This window comes from Somniosus microcephalus, chromosome 10 (assembly GCF_052327205.1).
Source record: "Somniosus microcephalus isolate GS21.2 chromosome 10, FLI_Smic_1.0, whole genome shotgun sequence".
Lineage (NCBI taxonomy): Eukaryota > Metazoa > Chordata > Chondrichthyes > Squaliformes > Somniosidae > Somniosus > Somniosus microcephalus.
The window spans coordinates 186,673,061-186,687,673 of NC_140996.1; the positions used below are offsets into that span (position 1 = coordinate 186,673,061).

Here is a 14,613-nt window from a genome sequence, read left to right on the forward strand (position 1 = left end):
CAGCCCTTTTGCCACATGTTAATTCTCCTGATCTGTCTGCTTCTATGCCAATTTGCACGTGGCTCGGGCAATAATCCAGAGATTATTACACTCGAGGTCCTGCTTTTTAATTTAGATCCTAACTTCTGATACTCTTTCAGCGGGATCTCCTCCCTATTCCTACCTATGTTGTTTGTTCCAACATGGACCATGACAATTGGATTTACCCCCTCCCTTTCCAAGTTCCTCTCCAGCGGCCGTGAGAATCTATTGTTGTCGAGCAATTTTTTTCCCCAAAATCACAAGATAAAGATAACTCAATCATCCAGAAAGACTCTACAAATGTGTAATTCATTTTCTTCTTAAAGGTTTTTGCTGACAGCACTTTACCCGGAAGTCCATTCCATGTGTGAAGAAGGACTAAGTTTGCCTTTTGATTGGTTTGAATTTGTGCCCTCTTGTCCCTACTCTTAAGGCTTAGTTTAAAGTCATTTTCCAGATTTACCTTTAACAAAGCATTTCCCCAAAGCTCAGAGGCAGAGGGACAAATTATTGTGTGGTGAAAAGGTTGAAGTACCCCTTTGTCATGTTCCTACATTTTGAACAAAAAAACTGCAGACGCTGGAGATCTGAAACAAGAAAACCAAGAAAAGCTGGAAACAGGTCAGGCAGCATTATGAAAAGAACAAAAGTCCGTGTTTCAGGTATAAACCCTTCCTTGCCCTGCTGAGTGTGGAAACGTTTCTGTTTTTGTTTCATATATTTTGAGTTCATGTTATGCAGGCCAAGCTTGGGAAGGGGCGGGCGGTTTGCCTCAGATGTGTGTAGGAATGGATCCACTTCCTTCAGTGTATAAACTCTGAAGCAAAAAAATCCTATGAAAATCAAAACAACAACAGAAAATGCTGGAAAAACTCAGCAGGTCAGGCAACATCCGTGGACAGAAATTACGTCAACTCAAATTTCTGTCCACGGATGTTGCCTGACCTGCTGAGTTTTTCCAGCATTTTCTGTTGTTATTTCGGATTTCCAACATCCGCAATATTTTGCTATCGTACTATGAAAATCAAACCTCTCGAAGCGTATCCCTGTCGTGTTTTTGTCCCTCTTTTAATGGACCAAGTAAATTAAACAAATAAACTGTAAATAACCCCTAGCCAGTGTTTTTGTCCCTGCTCCGTGCACTAATTATATAGCAACTTGTTGCTCGACTCCTTTTTGTAGAGCAAGCGGGTTATTGGCGTCACAATACCCCCGTCCCCAGTCACTGGATTGGCGGAAATAGAAGAAACGGCTGCTGCGATTGGTCGGCAGTGTCGGGATGATCGACCAATGGCTTGTGGCGGTGCGTGCCCGACTTGCCCAGCGCGCGAAGCCGAAAGGAGCTCGCGAGGGCGAGTGTTCAGAAAGTTCCGGGTGGACGGTTGAGCTGACACCACACGGGATCCGAAAGACTTATAATGTTTATTATACGGTACGGAGCTCATGTTCCGCGGGACTAGTTTCTTCACGGTTTGGAGTTGGACTTATTTCGTTACCGCGATTTAAACCGGGCAAAAAGCTGTGGGGCCGATGCTCCAGTTCGCGTGACATATTGCTCGGCCTGTTTTTCTGGGTTTGTCAGTGTCGCCGGGACCAGAGGACAGCCGGAGGGCGGGGCTCTGTCCTGTCACTCATGGACCTGAGGACAGACGGAGGGCGGGGCTCTGTCCTGTCACTCATGGACCAGAGGCGAGCCGGAGGGTGGGGCTCTGTCCTGTCACTCATGGACCAGAGGCGAGCCAGTGGGCGGGGCTCTGTCCTGCCACCCATGGACCAGAGGCGAGCCAGTGGGCGGGGCTCTGTCCTGTCACTCATGGACCAGAGGCGAGCCAGTGGGCGGGGCTCTGTCCTGTCACTCATGGACCAGAGGCGAGCCAGTGGGCGGGGCTCTGTCCTGTCACTCATGGACCAGAGGCGAGCCAGTGGGCGGGGCTCTGTCCTGTCACTCATGGACCGGAGGACAGCCAGAGGGCGGGGCGCTGTTCTGTCACTCATGGTGTGGAGATGCCGGTGTTGAACTGGGGTGGACAAATGTAATAAATCACACAACACCTGGTTATAGTCCAACAGCTTTATTTGAAATCACGCTCGGGGGTCGCGTAACTATTTAGCATGGAGGAGTCTCGTTCGTTATCGGAATTAACCAGACAAATCGCTCCACCAACTAAGAACGGCCATAGTTACGCGACCCCCAAGCGTGATTTCAAATAAAGCTGTTGGACTATAACCTGGTGTTGTGTGATTTCTTACATCTGTCACTCATGGACCTGAGGAGAGCCAGTGGGTGGGGCTCTGTCCTGTCACTCATGGACCTGAGGACAGCCGGAGGGCGGGGCTCTGTCCTGTCACTCATGGACCTGCGGAGAGCTGGTGGGCGGGGCTCAGCCCTGTCACTCATGGACCTGAGGACAGCTGGTGGGCGGGGCTCTGCCCTGTCACTCATGGACCTGAAGAGAGCTGGTGGGCAGGGCTCAGCCCTGTCCCTCATGGACCTGAGGACAGCTGGTGGGCGGGGCTCTGCCCTGTCACTCATGGACCTGAGGACAGCTGGTGGGCAGGGCTCAGCCCTGTCCCTCATGGACCTGAGGAGAGGAGGGGGGGGCGCTCTGTCCTGTCACTCATGTTGAACTCGAGGAGATTACAGACTGGTAAGCCTGACATCGGTAGTGGGGAAAATGCTAGAGTCCATTATAAAAGATGTAATAGCAGAGCACTTGGCAAACAGTGACAGGATCGAACAAAGTCAACATGGATTTACAAAAGGTAAATCGTGCTTGACTAATCTCCTGGAATTTTTTGAGGATGTAACTGGTAGAATAGATAAGGGAGAACCAGTGGATGTGGTGTATTGGACTTTCAGAAGGCTTTTGATAAGGTCCCGCATAAGAGATTAGCGTGTAAAGTTAAAGCACATGGGATTGGGGGTAAGGTACTGACTTGGATAGAGAACTGGTTGGCAGACAGGAAGCAAAGAGTTGGAATAAACAGGTCTTTGTCCGAGTGGCAGGCAGTAACTAGTGGGGTATCACAGGGATCGGTCCTAGGACCCCAGCTATTCACAATATATATTAATGATCTAGACGTGGGAACTAGATGTAATATCTCCAAGTTTGCAGACGACACAAAGCTGGGTGGTTGTGTGTGCTGTGAGGAGGGTGCCGAGAAACTCCAGTATGATTTGGACAGGTTGGGTGATTGGGCAGAAGCATGGCAGATGCAGTATAATGAAGATAAATGCGAGGTTATCCACTTTGGTGGCAAAAACAGGAAGGCAGATTATTATCTGAACGACAATAGATTGGGAGAAGGGGAAGTGCAATGAGACCTGGGTGTCCTTGTGCACCAGTCGCTGAAGGTAAGCATGCAGGTGCAGCAGGCGGTTAAGAAGGCAAATGGTATGTTGGCCTTCATAGCGAGAGGATTCGAATACAGGAGCAAGGATGTCTTGCTGCAGTTGTACAGGGCCTTGGTGAGACCGCACCTTGAGTATTGTGTGCAGTTTTGGTCGCCTTATCTGAGGAAGGATGTTCTTGCCATGGAGGGAGTGTAGTGAAGATTCACCAGACTGATACCTGGGATGGCAGGAATGACGTATGAGGAGAGATTGGGTCGATTGGGCTTATATTCGCTGGAGTTTAGAAGAATGAGAGGGGATCTCATTGAAACTTATAAAATTCTAACAGGACTAGACAGACTAGATGCAGGAAGGAAATTCCTGATGGTGGGGGAGTCCAGACCAGGGGTCACAGTCTAAAGATAAGGGGTAAGCCATTTAGGACTGAGATCAGGAGGAATTTCTTCACCCAGAGAGTGGTGAACCTGTGGAATTCTCTACCACACAAGGCAGGTGAGGCCAATTCATTAAATATATTCAAGAAGGAGTTAGATATATTTCTTAAGGCTAACGGGATCAAGGGATATGGGGAGAAAGCAGGGACAGGGTACTGAATTTGGATGATCAGCCATGATCTCATTAAATGGCGGAGCAGGCTCGAGGGGCCGAATGGCCTACTCCTACTCCTATCTTCTATGTTTCTATGTTACAGAGATAGGGAGGGGCGAGGCCATGGAGGGATTTGGAAACAAGGATGAGAATTTTAAAATCGAGGCTTTGCTTAACCGGGAGCCAATGTAGAGCAGCAAGCACAGGGGTGATGAATGAACGGGAGTTAGGATACAGGCAGCAGAGTTTTGGGTCAATTTAAGATTATGGAGGGTGGAAGATGGGAAGTCGGCCAGGAATGCATTGAAATAGTCAAGTTTGCTCCTCCAGAACCTGCGCTGTAGCAGATCACTGCCCCGGTCGCTGTATCAATGCACACAAGGGGAAGTTAGATAAACACACGAGAGAGAAATGAATAGAATGATATGCTGGTAGTGTTCGATGAAGAGGGGTGGGAGGAGGCTCATGTGGAGAATAAACTCTGGCATAGACCAGTTGGGCCGAATGGCCTGTTTCTGTGCTATGTAATTTACTGATCCTTTTCTGATACATCATGCCATACCCGCCTCCTATCTTGCTGTGTTACCAGGCTGTTACCTTGCCAGGGCAGACCCATAAACACATTTTGATCCAACTTGAGTATCCTCCACTGTCTTATTCTGCTCTCTGTGCTTGCCCTGTCTGCTACCTTCTGTGGTGATTAACTTATTCAGCTTCTTCCCCACATCTCCTCTGATTTCTCTACAGCGACTCTTCCCATGCATCCTCCAACCCTCTACCCCCAATGAGTCTCTTGTTGCTTTGCCTATGCATTACCTTGGAAAGTGCTTGCTCTTTTGCAAACAAGGCTATCCTCCTCTACAGTGACATCCTGGTTAGGGTAATTGCCATCTTGTGCTTGATCAAAACTTGGCAGCTTCCCTTTCACTGAGGCTGCCCCAGCCCAGTTACACATTCCACCACATTTCCTTCCCAAGCTACAGTGTGCCACTCATTACTGTGTATCGCATGGCTCATTTACCCATATTATCCTGGCACTATCTTCAAGTTAAAACAGCTCACTATCACCCATCCCACCTCTCCTTCAAAATAATTTTTTATTCATTCATGGGATGTGGGTGTCGCTGGCAAGGCCTGCATTTATTGCCCATCCTAATTGTCCTTGAGAAGGTGCTGGTGAGCCGCCGCCTTGAACCGGTGCAGTCCGTGTGGTGAAGGGTAGGGAGTTCCAGGATTTTGACCCAGCGACGATGAAGGAACGGCAATATATTTCCAAGTCAGGATGATTTGTGACTTGGCGGGGAAGTTGAAGGTGATGGTGTTCCCGTGCACCTGCTGCCCTTGTCCTTCTAGGTGGTAGAGATTGTGGGTTTGGGAGGTGCTGTCGAAGAAGCCATGTTGCGCCGATGGTGGAGGGAGTGAATGTTTAAGATGGTGGATGGGGTGCCGATCAAGCGGGCTGCTTTGTCCTAGAAGCTTTGTTGAGCTTCTTCAGTGTTGTTGGAGCGGCACCCATGCAAGCAAGTGGAGAGTATTCCATCACACTCCTCACTTGTGCCTTGTAGATGGTGGAAAGGCTTTGGTGAGTCAGGAGGTGAGTCGCTCGCCACAGAATACCCAGCCTCTGACCTGCTCTTGTAGCCACATTGTTTATCAGACATTACTGAAACCTCCTATCTTTTGTCCTCGCAGTCTTTACACTGAGCAATTTGCGCCCGGGTGGCCCTGGAGATGGAGCACACGGTGTCGACTGGTGCGCCCGAGGCCTTCCGCGACTGGTGGGCACCGCAGGGACTGGGGTGCAATGGCATTTTAATTTATTAAGTTTCCATTAATGTTTTAAGTTGCAGTTTATTTGTTTACAGCATCGCCAAAAAGAGTACACTGAGCAATTCCTCATCTGTGGTGACTTAATTCCTCCACTTGAACTCACCCTGCTTCTGTTTTGATTTCCCCACTCTCCTCCCTGAGCCTCATGCTCCACATACATTCCCAACACACAGATAGGCCATTTTCTCTAATCAGTAATCACGCAAGGGCTTGCTACCTCCTATTGCCAGCTCTGCTCCTAATTCAGGTCACTACAATCTGCAGTTTCTCCTCTGTCTGCCCCAGCAGCCTACATCATACTCCTCTCCATGAAATCCACTACCTGGTCCCTCAGCCCCTTCACATCAGCTACTCGTTACTCAACTCTCCCATCTTGGCTCCATGTTTGACAATGTCATAATTTTGTTGCTAATTTTACCCCCACCCTTTCAAAGCTACTGTCTTCACACAAAAAAACTGCCATCAACTCTTTTTTAACTACTGCATCCTCTCCAATTTACCCTTTCTCCTAAAAGTTCTTGGGTTGTGTTCTAACCCAAATATGCTCTTACCTCTCCCACCACTGTTTCCTTCTAATTCAGCTTCCAGCCCACTCCAGCACCAAGGCCACCTCGATCAGTCACCAAATAACCTGTGTGACTATGACCGTGGCTCACTGTTCCTCATTATCTTCCTTACATACTTTTGCCTGCCAATTTTCCTTTATGGTCTATCTCTGGTCTATGTTATGGTTTCACTCATAATGCTATACATTTGTTTTTAGCAGCCAAGTCAAAATTTACCTAAGTAATAGATACCGGGTTAACCTAGTTAAAATCTTTCTAGTAGAATGTAAATTGAAGAAAATAATGCTATATTTGGTATTCACCATCTTCATGATGAGTTAGCAAGTACCTAAAACACTAGTATTTCCATCATTTGGATGCTTCTTTTTGCTTTTATGACACAAAAATCATTCTGGAAATGTAAATATTTTCCATTTTCACAGGAATAGCTGCATTAAAATGGGTTCCAGTTTTAATGGCCTGATCTGCCAGGAGTAACATTCTGTTGAGGTTGCATTGTTGAATGAGATGAAAGAACAAAATTCAAGGAGGGCCATGTTTGATTTTATAGCCCTCTGTAGAGAAGGTAAGGAACTCAAAACTTTACTGATACCTTAAAGTTGCTCTTGTGATATTGCCACTTTGTGGAACTGCATTACGTAGGTAAAATCTGTTCTATCCATGTCTCAAGATTACTGTTTTTTCTGTACTTCTACTTTTGTGCCTTAACCACTTTGATTTAAATAAGGTAATATCAGGGCACATTGTTTAAAAAAAACAAAACACTTTTTGTCCCTCGTTACAGATTTGGGACCGTTATGTCCAAATTGGTTTGAAGAACTTACTTTGTCGGCATCTTCTACCCAGCTTAAACAACCTAGAGATGATGCCCATTGCTTTACATCTAGTTACAATAACGATTATTTCAAAACACCATGGCAGAAGCAGACTTTGTATTGCCAGCTAGATTGTACTCCATCAATCTTCAGTGGTCTGACTAATATAACCCCCTCAGTATCCACACCAGAAAAAAGGAATGATCAAACTAGGTTGAAAAAAGGTAAGTCATCAAATCTCTGCAAAAATCCAGCCTATATAACATGTTTGATATCCTGCGATTCATGATTTTGGGGCTTTTGAAAACCTGCATGTTAAATGTGGCATTTTGTGATGCAGCAGAAGTTAACCTGGAATGTGGTGCCAAACTGCTTTATTTTGCTGCATATTATTGTATAGCTTAAAAGGCAGAAAAACTGTTTGGTCCAACACCTTTGGCGGTGTTGGTGTATTTTTTTTATTGAGAAACTAAAGTGAAGGGCCAAACTCTCTAATGCACAGCTAAGGTTGAAAGAGACGAAAGGACGAGGTAAATCAGGAAGTAGTGGTTAGATGATGTCAAATTTGGGTTTTGAAAGCCTGAGGACTGTAGGAGGAAGGAAAGACTGAGTTCCACCATTTTAAAATTCTGGACAAGAATGAGGTAAAGCAGGAGACTGTTAAAATTTAGACTCCTTGCACAGTGAGAATTTGGAGTGGAGGAAGAGCATGTAGAATATTTGAAATTTAGAAGGAACAAGAGGTGAAAGATCGAGAGGAGCAGTATTCAAGTCGTGAACAAACTTCGACTTCATAAAGCGTTAAGGGATACTGAAGAGGCAAGGGATTAGCTGCCAACTACAGCAGAAGTAGAGCAATTTGAGAGGAAAATAAATGACCATGAATATGGCTCTGGTGGAAGACCATATCATCCTTTATTTAGAAGTGCAGTCTCGGGCCCCAGCAGAGATTAAGGCAATTACAAATGATTCACCAAAGTGTTCAAGAACAGAGCTCCAGAGATGCTTTGGTGATTTGGAAGGTCCGATGAGCAATAATGTCAACAGCAATGCGAAAAATCATACTGGCAATCACAAGTTAGGCCAGAACTTACAAGGTAAAAATTTGAAAGCAAATAGCAGATCCCATAATCTTAGAACATACTAATATAAAGGCAATAAGGCAGTAGTTTGAAAGGTAACCAGGATCACCTTTCTTAAAGATCGATCTTCGGAGACTGCATAAGACACGGTAAGCACATCTTGAGGATGATGAGATGGGTGCCATCAGAACCAATGTCTTATTGGAATACATCTAATAGGATTACACCAGGTCACCTTTGTTCACATCTTTTCCCATTGAAGATCCTGTTCCCCACTATTCCATGGCACAGAAAAACTAGTACAGTAGATTTTAAAAAGTAAAAAAACTCCCACAAATCTTCAATAAGTAACATTAATATTTTTCTCTCTTGAAATGTAAGTTGTGGCCAATTACCTTGGTCTTTCCTTCTCCCCTTTTTTAAATGAATAGTATTACTGTACATCTAACTATGCCACATTCACTTCAAGAGCCAAGCAGGCAGACAGATGACCCCCTCCTAGAGTCAGAAGTTTGTCAACATTGCACTGTAATGGTCTTGTAGGAAATGAGAGAGCTATCTTGCATAGCTTATTATCCAGTTTCCTGTCCCTCCCTGTAGGGAAATACCAGCCTTCTGTTTGGCATCTCTGCCTAATAACTGGTGGAATGTAGGAACTCACTGGGAAAATGTAGATGTGAGCCTGAATCCAATCATTTTTGTACATCAATATACAGCAATCATATAATTCTAATATTAAGTTAGTGCTAACATACTGCAAGGCTAAGAATAAAATTGATCTCAATTTTAATGTGAGTATGAATGAAATAATTTTACAGCTATGTAACAAGACAATTGGTGTGAATTTGCATTTAGCAGAAAACAGTAGTTATTCTATTATGGTACAAGGAACTATACCTCGGTGCAAGGCAAGCCAACATGAAACTTCGAGTCCAACCTTTGATATTTCTTTAATGAAAAGGTATGTTCTATTCTTCTCTTTCTCTTTATTTTAGTGTAAGGCACTCTGGGCTAGATTTTCTTCCTGGGTAAGATTACTGCCAAAAATGTATTGGGACTGGAGTTCCACCTGGTGGTGTGACCCCATCCTATTTTCAAGGGTCAGTTTTATTTTAATATGATTGTGGGGGGGCTCCGAGTGCTATTTTCCCCATCTGTTGGGAGCTTGATTCTGAGGGTGGGGAGTGGTGGGAATTCCAGATCCCAAATTTTTAAAGCTCTCTAGTTGAGGTGTTACCAGCTGAAATTCAGCAAAGCCCCTCAATGGGTATCGTACAGGCCCAGTGGAAGGAGGTGACCTTGGCTGTGAGTGCCACCTCCTGTAACCCCAACACAGCTGCTCAATACTGGAAGATGTTCAATGATCTCACCAGAATAGGCAAGATAAGAGGAGTCGGTCAGAACGTGAACCAATGCAATGTTCAATGTTTACACACAAATATTGCTCCTTTCCTCAGAAACAACAACTTGCATTTATATTGTGCCTTAACGTAGTAAAATGTCCCAAGGCGCCTCATGGAAGCATTATCAAACAAAATTTGACACTGAGCCATATAAGGAGATAGTAGACAAGAGAGAGGTTTTCAGGAGCACCTTAAAGGAGAGAGAAGCGGAGAGATTTAGGGAGGAAATTCCAGAGCTTGGGATAGGCAGCTGAAGGCATGGCCACCAATGGTGGAGCAATGAAAATCCAGATGCGCACGAAGCCAGAATTGGAGGAACGGAGATATCTTGGAGGATAATAGAGCTGGAGGAGATTACAGCGATGGTGAGGGCAAGGCCATGGAGGGATTTGAAAATAAAGACGAGAATTTTAAAATCAATTTACGGAAAGAACTTGAATTTATATAGTGTCTTTTAAATGAAGTACTTTTTAAGTGTAGTCTCTGCGGTAATGTACGAAAATGCAGCACCCAGTTTGCACATAGCAGGGTCCCACAAACAGCAATGAGATAAACAACCAGATAATAAGCAGAGAGGGGTGCTGTGCATGCAAACCCATGTCCTCCAGCACATTACTTTTTTTGTTGCTGACAATTACATTATTGACTGGGCACTACTGAATTATAAAACTTTCAGTATGTAGAGAATGCAAATGAAGAAGGTCCTATATTGTAGACGCTCTGTTCTTCAACAGGACTATCCTCCAAGTATCATGCACCTCCAAATGGTTATTTTACATTCCTTTTGTGAAAATTGTAGTTCTGTAATTTGTATGTTCTGGAGGAAGAACTGTGATACTGGAATTATTTTGTACAGCATAGTGATATAGTATCATGTATGAGCACCTTTTTGAAGGATTTCACGTGGAATGTCTTCCATTTTCTTTCTTCATTCCTTAATTGGAGGTGGGGGAATTTTTTGGTTAAAATGGATGCGTTGCTTGGTTTTAAGTAGATTTATTTTTTTTAATCTCCTGGTTAGACAACCTGTTCCCCTGCTTCTGTTTCAGCCAGCAGCTATTCTCTACTGGTGTCTTACACTTAAATAGTCGAGGACAGAGTTACTTGCAAAAAACAAAGGCCCTGAATTTGTGGTCAGCGGTGAAGCAAGGGCGTTTGCCACTGGCCCTGAAGTAAGCTTCGCACAAAGATCTCGTGATCTCTGTGTCGAGAAGTTCGGGTTTTCCGAGGTGTAATTCAAATCAACGTAGTATAGTGGGAATCCTGCTGTGATGTCAACAAATCCTGACGTTGCAGTCCTGATGACGGTGAATGCTGCCAGTTCGCTGCCATCAGGACCACAAATCCCGGGCCAAATTGTAGCACTACAAAGGGACCTTTCCTAGATTAAATGAAAGGATAATTTGACAAATAAAACCATAAATCACTATTCAAAACTATTTAAACAGAAGATGGAAAGGTTACAAATAAAGTGCATTCCAGTAAGGAAAAAAGATACTGGGGGAGAAATTCAGTATCGCCCGTTTGGGGTGCAATTATCGGCCGGGCACAAAGTTTAGCGCCTGGTGCTAATTATCGCCTCCGACTCCAAACTTGGCTTCTATCGCCCCTGGAGGTGATTGGAGCAATAAATCGGGCGCTACACAGCTCTCAAGGCGCTAACGCCGAGGAGCGAGGCGTTTCCTCAGAGCGCTGGTGAAGCTCATGTGATGTCAGTCAGCAATGGAACACGGAGACACACTGGCGCCGGCCAGTTCTTAAAGGGGAGGGTCGATCTTGCTCTCCATCCACACCCTGCTCATTGCAGCCTTGAATCTCGGCCTGGAGAGACCTGTACATCAATTCTGCTGGAAAGAACAATGGAGAGATCCAGGGAAAGAGCTCAGAGTGCAGCCCCCATAGTCTCTTCTAAATCGATGTGAGGAAGGTCAAATCAAAATGAACCTGCAAAGTGCTGCTCAGTACCCAAAACTTCTTCACACAGCGTTGAATCTCTCCAGAAGTCTCTCTCTCTCTCTCTCTCTCTCTCTCAGAAAGTGTGTTGCAAAAATGTTGCCGACAAAAAAAGGCAGGAAGCAGCCGCTTTTAAATGGCGCTCCCCCAGTCCCTTCCCGACTGCAAAACGTTCCCCTCTACCTGTGTTGCTAGCGGCAAGCGGAAAGGCAGGAAGGTTCCACTCAATATCCAGTCCGGGACGTTGCACGCTCGACTGATGTCACGATCTGCGAGTGTTTAGCGCCACTGCAAAATGTCTGGTTAATTTCGCGAGCAGCGCAAACATCGCCGCGCCCGGGTGCTAGTTGCTTTGCGCCCTGTTAGTGCCCTCTTCGAGGGCACTAACGGGAGGCGCAAAGCAACCGAATTTTACCCCCACTGTGGGTGGGGTGGGGGTGGGGTCTATGGATGGATAGGGAGATTAAATCAAATTTGAAACTTTTGGGGAAAAAAGTATCTACAGGGGAGATAATAGAAACACAAGCCAGATAAATATAAATGAATGTTTAGAATAACCACAAAAAAGATTAGAAAAGCTAAAGGGGAAGGGAATTATGTGGCACAGTTACTTCAGCAACTTGGAATCAAATCCAACTCAAACTGATGGAATGAAAGTTTCCACTGTTTGCTGGCTGTAAGGGTCCTATGAAAAATAAATCTAGGTAGGCTGAATTTAATTCCTAGTTACAGTAGTATGAGTCTACAGCAAAAAACTGTCCTTTATTTTAGCATTAATTGGCAGTCTCACTAAGGCTATAAGATGGATGGTGTGGAAGAAAGAAAAAATGTCACACTATAGAGGGTGGTCTTGTTTTTCCAAAGAGAGTGAGAATACCACTTTAGCACCCTTTGAGGTCTAATAGAAAATATTAATTATTTTGAGTTGTGACGGAGGAATAACATCAGTGAAAGGATACTGTGCATTTCTGCGTTAAACTAAAGAACTGTGGGGTTCCTGTCTCAGTTTGACATTTATAATGGCAATAAATGATCCTAAGTTGGTATGTCAAAAATGCAGGTCACCAAGGTTTATTTCAGTTCTGGAATCTAATCTAAAACTGTCAGCTTTCATCATTACACTTAATCCCAACAAATTCGTATTGCGCATAAAAAATGCATATCAAGTTTTTTGAGAGTTACTCCCACACACATAACATCCATTCCGCCTGACAAGAGGAGATACTGTAGGTATGAGTGATCATATCACGGAAGAGGAAAAGAAAATGCTCCGTAAATCAGTTCTCATAGTAACTAGGAATATGGGAATATGGCATACAAATTCAGCAAAAAAAATCCAGAGGTTAATTCTTTTTTTTTTTACATCATTCTAGCCCTGCTTTCTTGCACAATACATACAGGACTCCACAGCGTACTTATTCTATCCAAGGTGGGTGTACTTTCTGTGTGATTTCCTATAATAATCCAGCAATAACTTGTCCAGATGCTCATGGAACTTCAAACTGTTGACCAGGAAATTGTCTAATATGTTCAGCCATACAACTGTCAAAGTAAAATTAGATTAATTAGAAAGATTAAGTCTGACAACTGGGAGTAAAACATGTATCTCTTCATACAGGCAAATAAACAACTGATAAACAGAGTCACACTTTGTCACAATTTTCCGTAAAATATAAATTAAATTTATACTGAAGTACAAAAATGTTCTTCATTTAAAAAAATATTTTATTCCAGATGATGGATGTTCATTTTTCAGCCCTCCAGTATCATCTGAGGTAAGGATTCATTCAATTTGATTTTTTTGTTGTTTTTTGTTGTTTTGTTTCAAAGAAAAATATTGCAAACCTTATTTCTTAAATAGGTCATGTCAAAGCAGATTTCGGAAAGCCTTGGAGTTGAAGTGGATCCAGACATGTCTTGGACTAGTTCATTAGCAACTCCTTCATCATTAACTCCAACAGTCATTATATGTAAAGGTGAGCTGTGAAACCAATTTCAGCCTTAGAAACGGAGACAAAGTAATGCTTTATGTAATTCAGCAAATGCTTTTTAGTGCTGTCAGTTTTTATATTTGATATTTTTTACCAACTGCACAGATTATCAGTTATGAAAAGACAGCCAGATTTTGTACTAATTTTTTAAAGTTTAATTTTAGACCCATCTTTTGTCTCTTTACTTGTCCCATTACCATCTCCTTTTAGACCCATCTTTTGTCTCTTTACTTGTCCCATTACCATCTCCTTTTGTCTCGCACTATCATCCCTTTTGTCATTTAATGTCTCATGCCTTCCACCCTTTCCCTGCTCTGCACTTGCTTAAAACCTGTATTATCTAACTTTTTCCAGTTCTGGCAGAAGGTCATGTAGCTGGAACGTTAACTCGGTTTCTCTCTCCACATATGCTGCCTGACCTGCTGAGTATTTCCAGCATTTTCTGTTTTTATTTAATATTTCAATAATATTCAGTTAATTTCTGTAGATGGTTGATTGATTTGGTTAATTCAAAATTTTATCAATAATGTTTTATTGCATTAGCAATGAACATTTTTAAAATACTGTATGTGTAGAATCGAAATCACAGTTGAATACACTACATTATTAATATCGTAGGAGAGAAATTTCAGGTTAAAGTTTAACATTAAATGAACTTTATTAGACAAATGTTTATTTCCAGCATTTCATTTTTTTAATTGATCCAATAACTATACTGTGGTTTATTGCATACCCTCGTCACACACAATCCTCGATCTGGATACAGTTGAGCTCATGACCGTACATGTAAAAGTAACTTGACTCTTGCAAGGCCTAGAAATTCGGTTGTTTGCGCCAGCGATTAGCGCCTAAAGAGCCCAAGAATTGGGGCATTACCCAATGTTCAGGCGGGCGCAATGAAGATAGCGACACCTCCCATATTGCGTATCCATTTAGCGCCAGCGCTAACTCTTAGCGCGCGCCCGCGTGCGCAGGCAGTTCATGACGTCATTTCAGTGTGCAACGCCTT

At 43.7% G+C, this 14,613-nt stretch overlaps 1 protein-coding gene across 4 annotated transcripts in view; it reads left to right on the plus strand.

Moving 5' to 3' along the window:
* The first annotated feature begins 1,159 nt into the window (after positions 1–1,159).
* brca2 (BRCA2 DNA repair associated) overlaps positions 1,160–14,613 on the plus strand; it is a 136,195-nt gene continuing 122,741 nt past the window's right edge. The window contains exons 1-7 of one of the 4 annotated variants that reach the window (XR_015079777.1): positions 1,160–1,453; positions 6,783–6,925; positions 7,145–7,399; positions 9,113–9,218; positions 12,987–13,042; positions 13,348–13,388; positions 13,475–13,589. Coding sequence is in view for 3 of the 4 variants with exons in the window: in XM_085999333.1 (XP_085855459.1) it covers positions 6,868–6,925; positions 7,145–7,399; positions 9,113–9,218; positions 12,987–13,042; positions 13,348–13,388; positions 13,475–13,589 (631 nt within the window). In the remaining variant the exon portion in view is untranslated. The remainder of the gene's footprint in view (positions 1,454–6,782; positions 6,926–7,144; positions 7,400–9,112; positions 9,219–12,986; positions 13,043–13,347; positions 13,389–13,474; positions 13,590–14,613) is intronic. The other 3 variants (XM_085999333.1, XM_085999330.1, XM_085999331.1) reach the window with 3 other exon arrangements.